A 22377-nucleotide genomic window follows, 5' to 3' on the forward strand; every position below is an offset into this window, starting at 1 on the left:
TGGGGTGGGAGGGGGGCTATGACAGTAATTTCTCACCTCAGGGGGGGGGGGGCGGGGGGCTGTCACAGTTATTTATCACAGGATGTAATCCTGCCTGTGCAGGAACGGGAGGATTTGAGCTGTGTCTATTGTGAAGGGTGGGTCCTGTGTTATCTATATACAGGTGTCACTGTACTTGTGTGTGTGTGTGTGTGTGTGTGGGGGGGGGGGGTGCCTTTAGCGTACTTGTGTGTGTGCACTGTGGGGGGACACTGTGGAGGGGTGCACTGAGAGGGGTAATTATGGGGGGACACTGTGGAGGGGGTCACTGTAGGGTGGGGAATTGTGGGGGGGTGCACCGGGGGGGGGTGACACTGTGGAGGGGCATGTGTGTGGTGGGGGCACTAAGGGGGTTACTGTGGAGGGCACTGTGTGTGTGTGTGTGGGGGGGGGGGTGCACTGTGTGTGGGCACTGTGGGAGGAGCACTTTTGAGGGGGCACTGTGGGGGGCACACTGAGAGGGGTCATTGTGGGGTGGAGTCATTATTTGGGGGACACTGTGGTAGGGGCACTGTGGGGGGTCATTGTGGGGGGGGGTGACACTGTGGAGGGGCATGTGTGTGATGGGAGCACTGAGGGAGTGTACTGTGGAGGGCACTGTGGGGGGGGGGGTCATTGTGGGGGGTGCACTGTGGGGAGTTCATTGTGAGGGCGTGCACTGTGTGTGGGCACTCTGGGGGTGCACTGTGTGTGGGCACTGGAGGGGGACACTGTGGAGAGGGGGACTGTGGGGGGCATGTGTGTGGGGGCAGTGTGGAGGGAGCACTGTGAGGGGGGGGACATGTGTGTGTGTGTGTGAGGGCATGTTTGGTGCTACTTTCACTTTCAATGACAGAGGATCGCGATCCTCTGCTATTGAAAGTACTGCTAGAGATCACGATCTCCTGCTACTGCTGTGACAGCTGTAACAGGAGATTCCTTCATCTCCCCGGCATGTCCCCTTATCACTGGACACTGTGACAACACTGTCACATCATTGTCCCAGTGTCCAGTGATGAGGGGACACGCCGGGGAGATGAAGGAATCTCCTGCTACAGCTGTCACAGCAGTAGCAGGAGATCGCACTGCTCTCCCTGCTCTCCCATTGCTTTGAATGGGGCCGGATGGCTGCCGGCTCCATTCAAAGCAGTGAAGCGTGCGTCTCCATTATGACGCCGGTCCTCCAGTCATGTGACCGACATCATCGGGAGCGCGCACGCTGGGGAGAGAGAGGCAGAAGTGCATCATGGGAACTACCAGCAGCGCCTTCTTTGAAGAATTCTTCAAGCCAGCTTTATAAGGGGAAGAAAAGGAAGAAAAAGGGGAGCAAAATATCGTTTTTTATGTGTAAAGCTGTAGTGTGTGATGCTTTTACTCCACAGGGCATTCATGGGGAAAAAAATTCAGTTTGGGCGGCGGAACAACCCCTTTAACTGTATCTGAGTCCACCATGTTAAAAAATTGAATTGTAGATATATTGTCTCCAATGTATATATATTTTTTGAGGGAGAGCCATATGATTGAAAGTTACACGCCTACAACTCCCATATCACAGTATGACTAGTTGAATTTACTATTCAGGAACCTGAAACAGCTGGGTGCGAAACCTTGTGAAACTGTAATGAACGCATCTTTACAGAATCACATTGGGTTGGGGATCCTGATTCAACCCGAGAGACATCTTCATGTAGTACAATGTTCTTATTGGTGCGCAGCGTCTTCTCTCGATATTCCGGCCTTCAACACTCAAAGAATAATACGACTTGGTGAATGAGCTTCCTATGACACCAACGGGACACGGGAGGGAGTAATGGCCTCCATATTACACCGGGGGACTCTAGGAGAGGACATAAGAGAATGATGGAGGGATATTCCAATATTAAGGATCTTGGGGCGTGGCTTAGCATCTGAACTGAGCGGACGCGCGAGAGCTCAGCTCCCGAGGATCCACGCTACAAACCCTGTGTGGAAAACACCCTGCCCCTGTCTGCCATACTGAGCACCGGAGAAGAGGAGGAACAGTCTGTGAAGCATTCCACACCCATGTACGGCCACGAGGAATCGTTCTCAGAAGCCTTTCCTGGCGCCAGGCCCGGCGCTCACCCGCTCACAGCCTCCAGGACTCTAGACATCAGGCGGCATTGCCATTTGCCGACATCGAGTCTGCGGATGCTTGCTGGGAGCCCTGCCACCAGCCAGAAGTGAGAGATCTGGAGAGAAGACCTGACGATGCTCAGGCTGTCAGCGTGTGGCACCTGGGAGCAGGTGAGAGGTGAAAGTCTTACGCTGCCTGCGGAGGGCAGTGCTGGACTTTCCGGACCCCCTCCCCTCTGAAGAGCTCCAGGAGCTGCTAGACCTGCCTATACTGGACTGTCTGAGAAGTACTGCCGGCCATATACCCCACAGCACACTATACAGCAGCAGGCACTGTGTAGCTCCCAACATCAGGACAGGGGATCCAGACCCCCCACATGTGAACATGCACAGTCCACAGCACCAGCTGCCATAGCTTCAGCCATATTAAAGCAGGCCAAACTGTTCCTGTTATTACGCTACTGCCACCTTGTGGCCAGCTTAAGCATGACATCTTCACTCAAAATATAAAAATTAAGGTGCTGTGGCACTGAGGGAAAAGGAAGATTGGTCCACTATTTCTTGAATTTGGCTAAAAACAGCTCAAAAAGCCGATGTTAAGCACACCCTCAACACGTATTATAGAGCAATCCTTGCGGATGTTCATAGGACTCTAAACTAAAGTGGTTACTGATTCTCTTGCTGGCGCACCTTCATAGCTCATTTAGGTGGCAATGTAGCTACTGAGTTGCGTAGCTCCTCACCGCTGCACACAGTATGCACATTTTTCCTATCTATGGCAACACTGATCACACAATAGCAACTCTAAGAGGTCGCTTTGCAGTGCTAACAGTTAGAGATAAATGTCCAAGGAAGGCCATAATAGAACCAAAGCACATTTGAGCAGGAAGAATCACTCTCTAAAGGACTTTTCGACATGGCTGCTACCCACTCACAGGTAGCTGACAAGCAACGTACGGGCCTGACACAGCTAATTCTTCTTCGCAACACCCTCCAACTCCCTTGAAGGCACTAGCCCCGGATACGTCCCCTTCTCCTCCGGACAGCCCGGGAGCCGAATCTCTCCTTCAAAGCTCACCCTCCCTAGGGGGATCACAGTCCCCATCAGAGAGACAGCCCAGTCAAGACCTTCTCCTGTTTACACCAGGACCAAATCGAACCGGATTTTCTCTGGATGACATACTTGACAGATTTAGAGAATTACTTGCAAGTGAACTCTCTAAAACAACTACAACCATACCCAAGACCCTCCAGAAAGATCTCTTGGATATAGGCAGACGCCTGGACTCTCTTGACTCCAAGGTAGAAAATACGGTATCCAGAGTCAACCAAAATACTAGGATGATATCAGATCTACAAGAGCAGCTTAAGGCGGCTAATATGAAAATAGAGGATCTCGAAAACAGATCCAGGAGAGACCACTTCAGAATTTGCGGACTACCTAAAAAACATTACGGACATCCCTACAACGGTTGCAGAACTTCTGCAGACATTGATTCCAGGCATTGTCCCAGTTCATTTGGAGATCAATAGAGCACATAGAGCTTTAACAGCTCCTCGCAGGGATGGCAACCCCCGCGACATAATGGTGAAGCCCCACTACTGTTCCACCTAAGAGAAAGTTATGACAGCAGCCAGAGCGCTTCAAACAATTTCCGTCACAGAACAGAAGGTCCAGATCTTTTCAGATATGTCCCCCTGAACGATACAGAGGCGTAGGTCTCTGAAACCTTAATTGCAGTGTTTATCCTCCAGGGACATCCGTTATCGATGGGCCTTCACATTTAGACTGTGTTTCCACTACAACAACAAGTTGCAGAGCTTCAGCACCTTTGCAGAGGGAGAGTCCCTGCTGTGACAACTGGGGCTCCTGCCTGGAGATTTATCTTCTACACCTTCACCAAGAAGAGATTCAGTGCTGCTGTCTCCCTTGTGGAAAACAGCATCCAAAAGAAAAGCTGGTGGACAGCTTGTAATTTTTTTTACCCATTATAGGGAAAGATTCTCCGTGGCACTCTGTTAAGAGGCTTACACTCAGCAGATCTCCTTCTATGAGGAGATCTAGGTTTTGGTCCATTGGTTTATTACATGCATCTTCTTTAAGTGTGTTTATAAAAAGTAACAATATCTGCTATAGGTTTCTAGTTATCTCATAGCTTTTTCAACAAATACGTATGATTAGTGTTCGCAAGTTTGTGTGGGGTGGATAACCAAGGAGCTCCTGCTCCCCACTCCGAAGGATTGGTGGATAAGCATGTTCTATGCCGTCACTCTTTCTATGGTCAGCTTGGTGACATTAGTTTCGGACCTCAAGTCACTTTTCTAGTAGTTATTTCACTATTCTGTATGGCGTCCTCTGTTTGTGTTTTTGTCTTGGTCCTCATGTCCTCACCTTTCCCCCTCGAAGTGTTGGGCCTTCGGATTTCCGTCCTCATGGAAAGCACACGTGGAATTCCAGCTGGGACTAGTTAACTCCTGGAATACGCCAATTTCGGTTATATCCTACAATGTGCAGGGATTTAACCTGTTAAAAGATGCAATGCATTTGAGTATTACCATAAATTACATGCCGATGTGATTTCCTCCACAAGACGCATTTTTCAACAGCCTCGGTTACGACCCTCTTCCATTGCAATTTCCCTACACACTACTGGCTTCTGCTCGGAAAAATAAGAGGGATTTTGGCATATGAATTTCTAGGCGAGGATCATTTTCTGCACGGGAGATCCACCGGGACCCAGAGGGGAGGTTTATAGTAGTATCAGGCACAATAAACGGGTCCCCGATCACAATTGTTAATTTTTACGCCCCCAATTCCAGACAACGTCCCTTTTTGAAGAATCTTTTTGAATAATTACTTGGCTTTTGCAATTTGAGGGCCCGGTAATCGCAGGAGGAGATTTCAATGTGGTGCTTGATGCATCAATCGATAAATTGGACCCGGTTGAACCGGGACTTGTCCTTCCTTCAGAGACGGGCCTCTGATATGCAAAACTGATACACTCATTTGATCTTGTGGACGTGTGGCAGAACTGCCATCCTACAGTTAGAGACTACACATACTACTCTGCAGCACATAATATTCACACAAGGATCGATCAAGTCTTTATTAATACGAGTCTGGTCCCGAGGGTGCGCCATGCAAAGATACCGTCATGCTCATGGTCAGATCACTTCACATATCACTTATGGATCTCGTTAACCTTTACACAAAGAGATATTGGAGGTTGAACGAATCTCTCCTTAATAGTGAATCAATATGCATGGAGATCCTCCATACGATAAAAGAATTTTTTTTCACTCAATCGTCCGAAGGATACTTTAACTGGGAGGCACATAAGGCGGTGGTGAGGCGGAGGATTATTCAGCTAGCATCTAAGGCAAAGGCTGAGCAGATGAGGGAACTATGAGAAAAGGAGGCAGCCTACTCCACCTTGATGCCGCGACATAAGACTAACCCCTCCTTGGACCTTTTGTCTGATATCGCAAAGGCACGCACGGAACTCAATTTATGTCTGACTACCCAGGCCAAAAAACAACTGTGCTGGTCTAGGTACCATTTCTTTTCACAGGGGGACAGGCCGGGTAGACTCTTAGCTCATAGGCTCACTCCCAGACCCTTTCTCTCGGCCCTTCCTAAGTTGTGTCTTCCAAATGGTTCCTTGAGTCAAGACCCACAACAAATCGGGGAAGTGTTCGGCCAATTTTATAGCAAATTGTATACCAGGGAACATTTTCCAGACCAGAGATGTAACGTGTTAATCAGGGAGATCTTGCCCAAACTATTACTAGAACACCCTGATCTGTTGGATAGGGAGATAACCGTAGAGGAAATTCGAGATGCCGTTAAACTACTTAAACCATCAAAAGCACCGGGCCCAGATGGTTTTTCCAACATTTACTATAAAAAAGTTTCTTCCGGCCCTAGGAAGTCCCCTGGCGGGTTTTTCAATTACCTACGTAAGGAACATCCCCCCCCCCCCCATCCTCCCGGGCTGACAAGGCATACAACCAGGTTATAACTAAGCCCAATAAGAAACATACTTGTGAATATTACCGCCCAATTTCCCTGATCAATAATGACTTAAATATACTCACCAAAATATGTTCACTTTGACCAAGTGGGATTTATTCCGGGTCGTCAGGCCGCGGACCAGATAGCAAGGGCAATAGATATAATTTCTGCAGTCCTTTCAGAATGGGATGGGGATAGAAAGAGTTTACTACTTGGCCTAGATTTACGCAAAGCATTTGACTCGGTCTCATGGCATTATTTATTTTATGTACTGCAGGGGATGGACTTTGGGCCCTCCTTCCTCGCAGTCATACGAGCCTTATACTCATCTCCAACAGCTTTGTTTAGGATTCGGGGCTGCAATTCAGATAATATCACGATAGAAAGGGGAACCAGATGGGGCTGCCCTCTTTCTCTGCTCCTATTCAAGTTGGCGATCGAACCCCTAGCCACCCTACTTAGATCCAACGCTAGCATCAGGAAGTTTTATATTGGAGGGAAGGAACATAAATGTGCCCTATCTGCTGATGACCTATTATTATTCATTTCCACCCCCTTGGTCTTCCTCCAAAACATCTACAACATATTAGACAAGTTTGGGTTAATCTCTGGTCTCAGTTTCAATAATGCCTAATCCCTGCCACTAAATTTAAAAATTCTTCCCCAAACGTTAAAATTTTTAAAACTAAATTTTGATTTTAGCTGGGTAGACAAGCACCTTCCATATCTAGGGGATAATCTTACAGATTCCCATTGATAAAGCGGTTAGAACAGGACCTGTCATCCTGGTTGACTCATAACTTGTCCTGACCAGGTAGGATCCGTTCAATTAAAATGACCTTGTTACCCAAAATATTATACCTATTCTGAGGCTTACTGGTTCGGGTATCCTCTGTAACGTTGAAGCGACTGCAAGCCAAACTGCTGTCCTTTGTCTGGATGAATAAAACCATTGTCCGTTTTGTTTTCCCTGAAGCTATGGACCTTCATGGATTGATATTGAATCACCAACAGTGTCCGCCGTGCCAAACGAACAAACCCTTTGGTTAGCAGCAAAAAATAGGCCTGTGGTGATGTGCCCGGCCCTCTCCTCTTCTCTTGAAGTGTGGGATAGACTAGATAAAAGAACTGATAACAAAACACCTCCCGATGCCTAACTTATTTGGCAATCCTGCCTTCCCTCTGGGTCTTGATATCAGTAGCTTTAAATGGTGGACTGCGAAGGGCATTATGCGGATTGCTGATGTCATTGACAGACTAGGATTTCATCGGCTTGAATTCTTTCGAGCAGCACCCTCAATTCCAGATTTTCCGCCTGCAGCAGATCAAACATTTTGTGTTGTCTCTAACTGAGGATAGGCATACATTAGCTACTAGGTCCATTTTTGAAAGCACATGCAACACAATCTCTGGGGAGGCAGGTGCCATTTCTAGGTTGTACTCTAATTTTATGACACCATGGGGCAAACTCTTTTACATGACCAAATGGAAGGAGGAGTTGGGAGAGGAGATACCAGCCTCTGAGTGGCACAAAATAGCTAAAGCTACTGCAAAGCTGTCAATCAATGCATCAATCGCAGAGCCAGGTTATAAACTTCTTATGCAATGGTACCTGACCCCCAGAGGCTCTCTAAAATGTTCCCAGGGGCATCAGGATTATGCTTTCGAGGTTGTGGTGGGCAGGGCAAGTTCTTACACGTTTGGTGGAATTGCCCCAAATTACGACGATTTTGAAAACAAGTTTATAATTTGATATTTTCCATCACAAATTTAAATTTGCTTAAGTCCCCTTGGGAGGCACATCTGGGCAGCAAGATTCCTGATATTCCTAAACATATGTCCCTATGAGTCTCCCTATGCTTTATATATGCTCACATGGCTATAGCACGCTCATGGAGGAAGGCATCGGTTAGCATTGATCTTGTTAGGGATAATGATTAACGAGAAATTGGCCTCTCTCCTAATGGAGCGGGAGGAACTTTTTGAACTTACCTGGGCTCCCTAGTATGAATACTCCCTAACTATGCGGATCTGGAACCCCAGGGCCTTAAACCAAACCCTCCCCAGCAATTCCAATCTGTCTATTAATGCCTCTTCTACTCCCCCTATTTATAGGGTAGTAGGCCAAGTGAAACCATGAGGTTGGAAGAATTCTACGTTTCAGAAGTCACCCAAGTCCTACCCACCCCTTCCCCGTTTTCTTTTTGTATTTTGACCCCAGTTTACCCCGTTTTTTTATTAACGCAGTCATGCACTAGATATATTATTTCCATAATGGTGTATGGAAATATGTTGTCTCTTACACCCTCAATGGGTCTGTATGACATTCTCTTAGGGTCAGTATCTTCCTTGATATGTTTCACACCAAAGGCTCTTCTAATGTTGACCGCCATGTTTAATCATTTTTGTATGTAACATTATTCTATCCAGAAATGTAATAAAATTAATGTGAAACAATAAAAGGGTCTTTACCCCCCAATCATATGGGCACAACGGCAGATCTGCGCCCATGATATACGTAGTATTGGCTTTCTTATATTAGTGTTTGTCCAGTCGCAGTAATTGAGCGCACAGCTGCTCTCATTATTTCCCCTGGTTCCAGGAAATGTTTCTGTATACACAGATTGTGGTTGTCATAGAGCTGAAGAGTTCAATCTGTTTTTCACAAGCATTACAGACAGAGGGGGAGGATGGAGGGTCCCGACCAGGATGCCATATAAAAGCAGGAAATTGCTACCTGCAGTCTCTGTAATTACAACACAGCAGAGTAAATTGGCAGCTTGGCAGTACTTTGTGGGGTCTGTGGGGTGGGCACAGTTTTGTGGAGAGGGTGCACCCACGTAGCACAGTGGCATGTGGAGTCGAGCTGATAAACCTACAGTAACTGGTGTCGGGTGGATGTGGTGTTTGACGAGCTTGGATAACACATGACCCTTTAGGAATAAGGCTGAGACTTCATGGCGACTGATTGTGACACTTTAGCCATCAATGTGCCATAAGGAATCATTCTGTCACATTCAATCTATATATATATAAAATTGAATGTATGTGTGTCTGTGTGTCTGTGTGTCTGTCTGTCTGTGTGTTTGTCCTTTATGCGCTACTACTCCATTCATCCGATCGCCATGAAACTTTGGGAAGTTGTTGAGTACACTCCTGGGAAGATTATAGGCATAGTACAAATATTCTATGATAAATGGCGCGTGCGAGCGTCGTCGACAGTTGCGCCCCCCCCCCCCCCCAAGTAGATCGTTTGATTTCCATCACTGCCACTAATTCTCTCACTTCCCGATGTCATAGAAACTTGAAATTTGGCACAAGCATTGATTATGTCATAAATAGGAAAAGCTAATGGGTCCCAACTCGATTATTCAATTCTATGCGCCAAAGAATTAGCGTCCAAATTTTACGTACAGAATGTAATTTTCTCACATAGAAACTTGAAATTTGGCACGAGCATTGATTATGTCATAAATAGGAAAAGCTAATGGGTCCCAACTCGATTATTCAATTCTATGCGCCAAAGAATTAGCGTCCAAATTTTACTTACGGAATCTAATTCTCTCACTTCCTGATATATATAAATGCCTGTCTGTCTGTCTGTCCTTTATGCATTACTACACCATTCATCCAATTGCCATGAAACTTGGGAAGATGTTGAGTACACTCCTGGGAAGATTACTGGCATAGTACAACTATCCTACGACAGGTGGCGTGCGTGCGAGCATCGTCGACAGTTATGCCCCCCAGACAAAGATCGTTTGATTTCCATCTCAAGCACGAAAGCAAAAGGCATTACGAGCAACGGGATGAGTGTTCAACTACAAAATGATGCATCCGCCGAATGTTTCGCAAGACAATTGCTGGATATTGAGAATGCTGAGGTAAAATGAAAGCTGTGCTGTGATTGGTTGCTATTTCTTATCCTGCTGAGGTAAAATGAAAGCTGTGCTGTGATTGGTGGCTACTTCTTATACTACTGAGGTTGCATGAAAGCTGTGCTGCGATTCGTTGTTATATATTATACCGCTGAGGTAACATGAAAGCTGCTCTGTGATTGGTTGCTATATATAATACCGCTGAGGTAACATGAAAGCTGCGCTGTGATTGGTGGCTACTTCTTTTACTACTGAGGTTGCATGAAAGCTGTGCTGCGATTCGTTGTTATATATTATACCACTAAGGTAACATGAAAGCTGCTCTGTGATTGGTTGCTATATATAATACCGCTGAGGTAACATGAAAGCTGCGCTGTGATTGGTGGCTACTTCTTATACTACTGAGGTAACATGAAAGCTGTGCTGCGATTCGTTGTTATATATTATACCACTAAGGTAACATGAAAGCTGCTCTGTGATTGGTTGCTATATATAATACCGCTGAGGTAACATGAAAGCTGCGCTGTGATTGGTGGCTACTTCTTATACTACTGAGGTAACATGAAAGCTGTGCTGCGATTCGTTGTTATATATTATACCACTAAGGTAACATGAAAGCTGCGCTGTGATTGGTTGCTATTTTTTATTTTGCTGAGGCAGAATAAAAGTTGCGCTGTGATTGGTTGTTATTTCTCTTACTGCTAAGGTAACATGAAAGCTGCGCTGTGATTGGTTGTTATCTAGATATATAAAAACGAATGAATGCCTGTCTGTCTTCGCAGCAACGCGCGACGGGTAAGCTAGTAGGTTATATAAGATTAGAACTACATGGTTAAACCACCCACTACCTGGGTTACCCCTTTTATCTTGCCTATAGGGGCGCTGTCCATATTTTCTACCATTCTTCCTTTTCTCAAAGTCCGGCCCCTTACATTCTCTTCTTGTTCCCCACCAAGGAACCTCCAGATAAAACTAATGCCATCTTGTAAAACCTGTACCCATAGCCAGCCTTAGCTATGTGCAACCCGTTTATAGGGCACTGAACCCCAGTTTGTAGAGGGGGCAGCAGACTGATATAGTTTGGTCAACCCATCTATATGATTTTCTTCCTCCGTGCAGCAGCAGCATGTGGAGCTACATGAAGCACATCCTCCTGGCTCTGTCTCCTCTCCTCTGATGTTCTGAGCTGTCACTGTCAGCCTATCGGCACCCCTGTAACATGGTCACTTACTTCTGTACTGTAATTATGTTATGAGCTTGGTTCTGGTATTGTATCTATGTACTAGGGTTGGTTTGTGCCATATTAATGTTATGAATCTGGTTCTGGTGTTGTATTTGTTATGAGCTTGGTTCTGCTGTTGTATCTATGTAGTTATGTTGGTTTGTGCTCTATGTTATCAGTTTTGTTTTGGTGCTGTATTCATGTACTGAGCTTTGTTGCAGTGCTGTATACATGTTATAAGCTTTGTTCTGGTGCTTTAGTTATGTACTGACCTTGGTTCTGGAGCTGTATTTATGTTATAAGCTTGATTCTCATGTGGCATTTATGTATGAGCTTGGTTCTCGTACAGTATTTGTATATTGAACCTTTCTGGTGTAGTTATGCTGCTATCTTGCTGCTTAATTAGTTTAGGCCTGCACTGCCTACACCTGGTATCCTAGCATAAGCCCAGGCAAAATATATGTACACTGTACTGTATAATGCCTAGTGCAAACCGAAGGGGGCGATGCTTGATATAAACAATCTAGGAAGCCCAATGAGAGAATCGCTGGGTCATGCTCCGCCCCCTCAGCCCCTCCACTAGGCATAACACAGTGTATCATTTGTGTATGGAGTGTCCCTTTAATTGAGGGGAAGAATCCTGTCTGTTCACAAATATAAAACGATTTAGTGCAATGATAGAGAATGGAGATGCTGATTGTTTGCAGGGTAATATCCTCTGCTGGACCGTCGGCCTCGTGTAATGGATACACATCGATTAAAGCTGGACGTCTGTGTATCTACTAAAGCTCTTAACTGGAAGCAATGACGCATCACATCCTCCAGGCACTGGCGTCAGCGGACATAATGGATGAGCCTGGAGTGCTTATCTTTCTATGGAAGGAAGATTAATAATTTACAAGGCCTGGAAAAAAAACACTTAACGAGCCTATTATTAAGGACCAAGCGATTTCATCATCTCATCGCAAGAGCCGTAACTCATTGACATCACCGAACAAGGCTTGTTGTGTTTGGTGGGACCAGTTGCCCCACTCTGGGGTTCATATAATGTGTTGTAGAACTGTTATAACATTTTTTCCTGGATGAGATGGAAAAAATGTCCAAAAGTTCCACCATTGTTTTTGGGTTTTGTTTTTACGGCGTTCACCATTCAGTAGAACTAAAATGATCACTTTCTTACCTGATCGGCCCGATTACTGCCAGACCAGGTTTGTAGAGATGTTTTCGTTTTTTGCTACTTTAGCACAATATAAACAGACTGTTAAAATATAACAATTGATTCTGCATCCCAGAACTATTTTATTTCCAGAAGCGCCGCTCTGTGAGGCTTGTCTTTTGTGGGAAGAGTTGTAGATTTTATTGGCAGCAGTTTGCGGTATATGTGACTTTTTCATTACGTTTTCTTGAGCTTTTTGGGAGGCGAACAAAAGAAAAATAGCAGTTCTGGAGTTACTTTTTAAAGTTATTTTACAGCGTTCACCATGTGAGATTAATAACAATGTTTCAAAATTGGATTACGTATGTAGCCCATTCTACTAAGCCTATGACAGCAGCCGGAGGCGGCACCTAGCTGGCTGAGTTACATGGCAGACATGGAGGTCTTAGTCAAACTTCCGGCTGCCATGGGAACCTATTGCTAACCTTGCAATCGCACTGTGCCAATGAGTGACAGAAAAAAGCCCCGACCTCCTGCAGTTGCTATTGATTATGTGCATTTAAGTTTTTTCTTTGAGCACATCATTAATAAAGCAGTTTAAAATATATACTGGAAGTACGTCCATATTCCCTCAACCTTGTTTTACATAGGCTATTGATTATGGCCAGGGGCGTAACTAAAGCCTCAGTGGCCGTGATGCAAAACGTGAGCTGGGGCCCCTCCTCTATCTGTATCTGTACCCGTACCCATACCTAAACCATGCTGCACAGAGACATAATTTGAAACTTCTGGGCCCCAATGCAAAACCTGTAACAGGGCCCCCAACTATAATGCTTTATTCATAGTACTGGGCTCCCTATATGGAGAAGAGAGGCCTTATGGGCCCCCTAAGGCTCCTGGGCCCGGGTGCAACCGCATCCCCTGCATCCTCTATAGTCACGTCCCTGATTATGGCATTTAAGGGGTTAGACTGCCAGGATCTGAGGTTTCTCCATTCATGCCTGTTAGAGCATGGAGAGTCAGTAGTCCGCCAAGCCACCACCTTAAAAAGATGTATGTGCAGGTATAAAGTACATTAGTGAGGCCAGTAAAAAGGCATATTGGCCATTATAGAGGGGTTCAGAAGTCTACTGAACAGCTCTGCAAGTTTCTAGCATGGGTGTAGCTGGTAGGGACCAGTGGATGCGTGAGCGCATACACACAAGACGACGCCCCCTACAGACCACCAGTAGAGAAGATCATCTGATCATCCGACACACATGAGCAGCTCTGTTTCATTGTCTGCCATCTAGAGACCGGGGGTGTCATCATTACACCCCTGAGTCTATCAGAACCATTTCAGGCACTTGGCTGAAGGACATTTGGTCTCGCAGCTCCCATTACATGTACGGCCTCTGACCCCCACCATCGTCTCCGTTTGCAGTCGTGTCTGAAACTATCAAACTGGACTCTACAGGGGGGAACCGGGTTGTCTTCAGTGGTGAATCCAGGTTTAGTTTGGGCAATGGCGAGCGCCGTGTTCATGTCTGGAGACATCTGGGTGAGCGTCTCAATCCTGCCTTTGCTGTGGAGCGGCACACTGCCCCCTGCTGGTGTGATAGTCTGGTGGAAGCCATCGCATAGGACAGTCGGTCACCCCTAGTAATGACAGCTCAGTGATATGTTCAGTACATCATTGTCACACTTCTGCGGCTGCCAGGTCACCAGATTTATTGCTAATAGAACATGTATGGGACCATCTGGGACACCAACTTCACAGCCTACCAGTTTGCAGGCTCAGTTACAGCAAATGTGGAACGATATACCTCCAGATACCATACAGAACCTTGTCTGAGATACTATTAATGACCTATCCTCAGGATCAGTCAGAAATAGGTAAGCCACAGGTGATAAGCTAGTGATGACTTATCCTGAGGATAGGTCATTATTAGTAAAAGTCCTGGACACCCCCTTTAATAAAAAAGTTTAAGCATCATCAAAGACAACTTCATGGATAGCCTATTGCAACAGTAGAGAGCAGGGCTATGACTATAGGGGTGACAGTTGTACCTGGGCATTGGCAACATAGGATGGGCCAATCTGCACACCAAGAAGGAGCTACAGCGGTGGGACCTCCACTTATAAGGCATTTATTGGACACCCATGGGATATTCTGAGATTACATTACAACTTTAAATGACCCCTGGCTGGGTGGGAGAATATATATGGAACAGATTAGTATCAGATTTTATGCCACAGGAATATCACTCATGCAATAAAGTGCAAGTGCATAGACAGGTGAATACATGGTTAGCATCACATAGTAATGGGGCGTGCAGAAACATAAAACCGCTGATAACCTGATATTTGATGCAACGGTTCTTTCTACCCTGGGATAGAGATACTGTGGGAAATTCTCTAAAAGTCCCAGTATAAACCGATTGATTACAGCTTCACTTCATACAACAGTCCAGGAACATAGAAAAGATTGCTGGAGTGAATTGGACCAAATCTATTGGAAGTTGCGCACCGCTTAGACAGATTCACTCTAGGTCTGTTCATATAGTAATATTAGCGCCATCACATGGTGTTTCCTGATAACTTTCCACAGCAGAAAATGGCAAGCACATACACAGTAAGTCCATACGGGCCAAATCCACAATATGAATGGTGCAAATTTTGCCACTGATTCGGTGTGGATTTGCAGCCGGTTTCAACCTCAACCTTTTTCTCGAAAGGTTTAAATCAGCTGCCAAAATCCGCAGCACAAATTGACATGCTATGGATTTGGCATCTGCAGTGCAATTCAAATATGCTGCGGCTTCGGCATCGAATTATTGTGCTCCCTGTGGATGAGATTGTTCCTTATCCACCCGGCCTGTACTGGAAATGCCGGGATATTCACAGCAAATACCACGGTAGAAATGCCACTGCATTTGCATCCTGTGTGAAGTTTTAGGTCACGCCCTTCTCCATCATAAACCATGCCCACTTTTACATCATTTGGCGAGTGTAGCACAAAAATTGATCTACCTATCTATCTGCCCATTTACACTGGATGATTATCGCTAAAAATTCGCTAATCGGCGATCGTTTTAGCGATGATCGGTGCGTGTAAATGGGCGCGGGGCACCCGCATTTCGGGCACTTTTTGCTGATTGTTAAAATTAAGCTCACTTGATTTTAATGATCACTTTTATCAGTCGTTCTCCACGGGGGGGGGGGGGGGGGGGGGAGCAGTGCTCATAGCATTGTTTCCCCTGTGAAGAACAAAGGATCTGAGCCCTATCGTTTGAGCGATCTTTAAGCGATTATCTGCTTGTGTAAAGGGGCTTTAACTCACATCTATCTATCTTACATCTATCCCTCTCTCATATCTCTCTCATATCTCTGTCTCTCTTATATCTATTTCTCTAATATATATCTCTTTCTCAGATAGATAGATACATAGATAGATATTAGAGAGACAGATAGATAGATAGATAGATATGAAATAGATAGATAGGAGATAGATAGATAGATAGATCGATAGATATGACATAGATAGATAGATACATAGATAGATATTAGAGAGATAGATACATAGATAGATATGAGAGAGATAGATATCTATCTTATATCTATCTCATATCTATTTCATATCTCTATTTCATATCTATCTATCTACTCACATAAAAGTTCCGTTAAAGCAACCCTCCAGTTTTGGAACAAAATTTAGTCCTAGGACAAGAGGGGGTTATATAACCTACAGTTGTTCTTCTCTGTTTACCCTTCCAATCTGCAAGTTCGGGGACTCATTTTTAACCGTCCAAGATAACTGCAGCAATTTGCACTGATAGACTTGTCTAACGCTAACCAATGTACTGAAGATTAGGTACTCTGAAGATTGCCAGGCATCTTGGATGGTTGAAAATGGGACCTGGAACTGGCGGATTGGAGAGAGGAAAGAAAACGACTGCAGGAATTGTATCCCCTCCTGTCCTGGAATTTAATCCATGTCCAGCAACTCCAAAGTTCTTCAGCTGCCCCCAACACATAGGAACATAATACTTGGCGTGAAATGCATGTGACTAGGGATGAGCGAGTATACTCGCTAAGGCAGTGCTCGCTCGAGTAATGTGCCTTAGCCGAGTATCTCCCTGCTTGTCCCTGAAGATTTGGGAGCCGCCGCAGCTGACAGGTGAGTAGCGGCGGGGAGCAGGGGAGAGCGGGCGGGAGAGAGGGAAAGAGATCTCCCCTCCGTTCCTCCCCGCTCTCCCCCGCCGCTCCCCGCTCTGCAGTGGCCCCCGAATCTTCAGGGACGAGCAGGGAGATATTCGTCTAAAGCACATTACTCGGACGAGTAGTGCCTTAGCGAGTATACTCGCTCATCCCTACATGTGACATCACATATACTGCACCATAATCTTTCCGTACACACCCTGAAAGCTCCCACCAAATAACAGGATGACATAATGAAGAGGAGTGATTAGCAAAACATACATAAATTGCCAATTGATGAGCAAAGTGAGATGAAGTAATGGGATATGATGAAAGATGTTGGGTGAGTACACTGGTACAGGCCCTGAGTAATAACTAAGACAAAGGAGAAAAGAGAGGCAATCTCTCCATTTAAGATCCACTTTGATTTTTGCTTAGTATTAAAGTGGATGTTCATGTTAGACATTCACATTTTGTTAAGCTGATCACAGGGTGTCTTGCTGCTCGAATCTCCAGCGATCACCTATAATCTATGGTGGAAGCAGTCAGCAAGTGTTCAATTTCCCTACAGCACCACCACAGGGGAAATAAAGCATTACACATTGCCTCTTGAAATCAATGCGCTCTCTATGCAGTGCTTGAACATGCTGGGTCTTCAGAATTAGAGACGCCTTTTGTAGCCATTGCCTACCTTCGATAATGCATAAGGCTTATAAACAGATGACCCCCTTCCCATTTAGCTTTTGACTTCTAGAAACCAGACAACCCTTATAACAAGATGCTCCCACCATTTTTCATGATTGATTCTCTGACTGGACCTTGGCTGTCTGATCTTCTCCATGTCTTGTAGATGGGTGTAATTGTCATACAAACTTCAAATGAAAAGTTACAGGTAAATAGGCCATGGGAGATCCCAGTAAAGCCTGCAGAAACACAGTGGACAGCTCCAGTCTGGATATGACTCCTATGGCATAGAGAGGTGACCAGTTTGTTCACATCACCTATAATTCTCCATAGCGTGTAATGCTACATTTTATCTTTCCACACTCTTGTGAATTATAATCATCATGTATACTTTGGTGCCGGATGTTGCAGCACGGAGTACAAAGTCTCTGCTTTGGTCCTTTGTGGAGGAGGCATTCCAGTAGAGCGATCATTTCCCATGTGGACAATCTGGAAGACAGTGAATGGTCAGTCTCAATGAAATGTAACAGAAAATTGTATACATATGGGTGGGGTAGGTGAGGTCATATTGAAACAAAGGGCAGCTATGTTCAGTTTACAATATCTTCGAAATGGTGAAACATTGAAAAATAAAGTCACAGAACTCTGGTGAAGTCCACAGTGGAGTAGCTCAACTGTCCCCTGATGCCAGATGTTTGGCAAAAAGAGGATTGGTATTGGCATAAGGGGCCCAACAGTAAACTAAAGGCAATTGCTGCTGCTAGTTCATGCCATCTCAACCTAATATCCCAGCCAGGTCAACCTGGCTCTTCTTGTCACTTCCCTACTATCTACTTATCTTCAGAGAGAAGGGTGGTATGACTCTCTGGCTTTCTTTATCTAAAGCTGGTCAGTTAATTCACCAATTCCACCATAGACCTGCACATTTGGCCAAAAGAGGGGAAAAACTTCATCCATCCAGACCTTCCACGGGAAACAAAGGACTGGGCATGTTGAAATCCAGAATGCCCAAGCCTTGTTTACCCCAACATCTGCTATCATGGGAGGGCCTGGAGGTCCTCATACATATTAGATCATTGGTTGAAACTACCAAAATGGACATGTTTGGCTGCTTTCTTCTAATGAATATGGCTAACTTAGGCTGGTTTTCCGGGACCGGCAGGTCAATAGTTAATCAGCAAAGATATGTTGCTTAGGATCCCCAACTAAAGAGGCTGCATGGCTCAGGTGATCATTGTGGTCTATTCTCACACATGTGTCATGTTCAAACACATGGCCTGAGAGCAGCTGAGTCCGATTGAAGTGAATGTGGTTGAGCTGTAATACTAGGCACAGCCGCTATACAATATATGGCGCTGTGCCTGGTATGGACTGAAGTGACAGGGCTACTCACCGTAGTCACTTCAATAAGCTGGGATACCAAGTGTCGGATCCCTGCTGATCAACTATCAATGACCTATCCTAAGCACAGCTCATCAATAGTTTATTCTGGGAAAATCCTAGGAATATGAGGGAAGCCTTACGCCGCTTTATACACTACATAGGCCTCATGTCCACGGGGAAAATCAGGCCCGCTCCGGATTCTCCATGTAGAATCTGTAGCGGGTCCCTCCTGCCCCGCAGACATGAGCGCTGAAAATAGGAATAAACTTACCTCTCGCCCGCTCCGGATCTTCTCTTCGCCGCGGCGTCATCTTCTCTGCGTCGCGGCCGGATCTTCTTTCTTCGGCCCAGCGGATGCACAGGGCACGTCGGTGACGCGCCCCGCGCATGCGCCGGCCCGAAGAAAAGAGATCCGGCCGCGACGGAGAGAAGATGGCGCCGCGGCGAAGGGAAGAACCAGAGCGGGTGAGTAAATTCCGAATTTTGTCTCACGTGGATCCGGACGGCTTCCATAGGCTTCAATAGAAGCCTGCGGGAGACCCGCACGAAAATGGAGCATGGTCCAGATGTTTTCATGCTCCATTTTTTTTAAAATCACTTTTATTGACCATCCGCGGGTATTTATCTACCCGCGGGTGGTCAATGCATCCCTATGGGGTGCGGATCCGCGGGCGAGGGAAGAGTTAAAATCCGCTGCGGATTTTAATTCTTCTTTTGCCCGTGGACATGAGGCCTTAGTTAAGTAGTTCAGAATCCTATAGCAGCTGTATGGTCTGTCTCTATGTTTTAGGGGCCTTTTGATATGAGGTTATTCAGATCAGACTATCCTCCAAGGTAAAAACAGCTCAAGGTTCTGGCAGGACTCCAGAAATGTGACAATTGTTAATTCCCATAAACAAGACGAGAAATATTTCTATTCTAGGAAATAACATGCGGATGTTGTGCTCTTGAACTGACTTGACATTTGAGTGATGATTTGTAGTTATGACCCCGGTGATGATGGGATCCAGGAGCTGGATACCAGCTATGTACATGTTGTTACATTTTTTAAAGTAAAGACATTAGACTCTGAAGTTGAGATAAGAAGATCAGCAACTCTATTAGGCCAATCTGCGTAAGCCGAATCCTTTGTTCTTCATCGTATGAAAATAACGATGACCTATAAACTGAAGCTTCTTCAGGTATAAAGCTAAGAGGGTAAAAATAGAGATGAGCGAGCACGCTCGGTAAGGTCAGTTACTCTAGCGAGCATCGCTCTGCTCGAGTAACTGCCTTCTCGTCCGAGCATGCTCGGGGGCGGCGGGGGAAAGCGGAGGGGAGCGCGGGGGGTTGGGGGGTGGAGAGTGAGAGAGCTCTCTTTCTCTGTCTCTCCTCCCCTGCTACCCCCCGCCACCCCCTTCTTACCCCCGCTGCCCCCCCGAAGCACGCTCGAACAAGAAGGCAGTTACTCGAGAAGAGCGATGCTTGCTCGAGTAACTGGCCTTACCGCGCTCATCTCTAGTTAATAAATGACTTCAAGACAGATTTCAGGAGGTCTATGTGATGCAGGGGATCATTTACAAAAACTGAACTATGCCAAGCTGGTATGAGAAAGTTTTAGGCTAATTTGGATACTTTTTTTTCTCGTGGAGCATTGTGTGAAGAATAAGTCTCTAAACTACCTAAATCTCTTCAGTTATATACATGTTGTGATATGAATTAGTCTACTTAGCTACATACTTACCACTTATCACTCAATATCACTTCACTGCACTGGCTGCCTGTCAAATATAGAATTCAATTCACACTCACTACCTTCATCCTTAAAGCTCTCCATAGAACTGCGTAGCCCTACATTTCCCATTTCCTCCCTCATCTCAATCCACCACCCAGTCTGCACCCTGCGCTCCGCTAATAACTCCGCTAATAAGATTAAGTGCCCCTTTGATATGAACCTCTCATTACCTCCTCCAAGACTTCTCCAGAGCAGCACTACTCCTCTGGAATGCACTACCCAAAACTATCCAGGTAAACCCTGGCACACAAAACTCCAGGCGTGCTCTAAAAATGCACATCTTCAGGGAGGCATACTATATCTCCTAAATCTTTGTTTTCTGTAACTGTTCTACTCTGTTTTTGTAAGCGCTGCGGAATATGTTGGCGCTATATAAATAAAGATTATTATTATTAATTCTCTCATTTGTGTCAAAGCTCTTGGAACAGCATGTCCACCTTGAACTGTCTTCCCACCTCTCATCCAAATTGCTATTGAACCAACTGAAATCAGGTTTCCAATCCCACCACTTTACTGACACTGCCCTAAGCCAAAGTCAACAATGATCTACTTACTACTCCTCCTAGATTTGTCCTCTGCTTTCTACATTGCTTTGTGCTCCTCCTTCTAGACCTGTCATTTGTCCGCTACATTACTCCGTAATTCTCCTTCTAGATCTGTCCTCTGCCTTCCACATTACTCCATGTTCCTCGTTCTAGACCTGTTGTCCTTCTACATTACTCTATGCTCCTCCTTCTAGACCTATCCACTGCTCTCTACATTACTACATACCTCTTCCAGACCTGTCCTCTTGCTTTTACATTACTGTCTTCCTCCTTTTAGATCTGTCCTAAACCTTCTACATTACTCTGTGCTCCTCCTTCTAGACCAGTCCACTGCTCTCTGCATTACTCACTGCCTCTTCTAGATCTGTCCTCCTCCTTTTACATTACTGTCTTCCTCCTTTTAGATCTGTCCTAAACCTTCTACATTACTCTGTGCTCCTTCTAGACCAGTCCACTGCTCTCTGCATTACTCCCTGCCTCTTCTAGATCTGTCCTCTTCCTTTTACATTACTGTCTTCCTCCTTTTAGACATGTTCTCCTCTACTCTGTGCTTCTCCTCTTAGACCTGTCCTTCTATATTAGTTTGTGTTACTCCTCCTATACCTATCATCTACATTCAACACAGTCAATCACTTCCTTCCGTTACAAGCTCTCAACTCCCTTGCCATCACTAATTTGTCACTCTCCCTATGTCTCACAGACCAAACATTTAATGTCACCTACTCACCCACCAAATCCTCACCTCATCCTCTGTTGGTATCCCCTTTTCTCCATCTACACTTTTGACGAAGGACAGCTCATAGAATCCCACGGCTTTCAGTACCACCTTTACTTTGATGACACCCAAATCTACCTCTTCAGCCCAGATGTTACCTCTCTGTTATACAGAATCCCAAAGTGTCTATCAGATATATTCTCCTTCTCATCCTCTTTCTTAAACTGAACATGGGAAAAAACTGAACTCATCCTCTTTTCCCATTCTCATTCCACAACCCCACCAGACTTATCAATCACAATCAATGGCTCAATACCTTCCTCAGTCCCACAAGTCTGCTGTCTCATTGTATCATTTGATTTCGCCCTGTCCTTCAAACTGTACATACCAGCCCTTGCCACGCCCAAATTTAAAAAAATCTCTCAATTGAGATCTTTCCTCACTCCTGAGTCAACAAAAATGCTAGTGCATACCCTCATCTCCCGTCTAAACTTTTGCAACATCCTTCTCCTCTGCAGCCTCCCGTCCAAAACTCTACCATCCTTCCAATCCATCCTCAACTCTACTACCCGGATAATCCACTTCATGTGAGATTCTCCTTACAAGAGTATTGTAGAAGAGACACATTCACGCTCATCTACACTTCTTTAGTTGGGTAGGAAGCACTATTTATAAGATCTGGACATTATCTTCAAAAATGACATCGACCAGAGA

General features: G+C 45.4%; 1 protein-coding gene across 1 annotated transcript in view; it reads right to left on the reverse strand.

The window, feature by feature from the left end:
• Positions 1-16715: 16715 nt before the first annotated feature.
• Positions 16716-22377, reverse strand: part of LOC136633431 (CD48 antigen-like) — a 55307-nt gene continuing 49645 nt past the window's right edge. The window contains exon 6 of the mRNA XM_066609167.1: positions 16716-17735. Within this exon, the coding sequence (XP_066465264.1) occupies positions 17628-17735 (108 nt within the window). The 3' untranslated portion in view covers positions 16716-17627. The remainder of the gene's footprint in view (positions 17736-22377) is intronic.

Source organism: Eleutherodactylus coqui, chromosome 6 (assembly GCF_035609145.1).
Source record: "Eleutherodactylus coqui strain aEleCoq1 chromosome 6, aEleCoq1.hap1, whole genome shotgun sequence".
Lineage (NCBI taxonomy): Eukaryota > Metazoa > Chordata > Amphibia > Anura > Eleutherodactylidae > Eleutherodactylus > Eleutherodactylus coqui.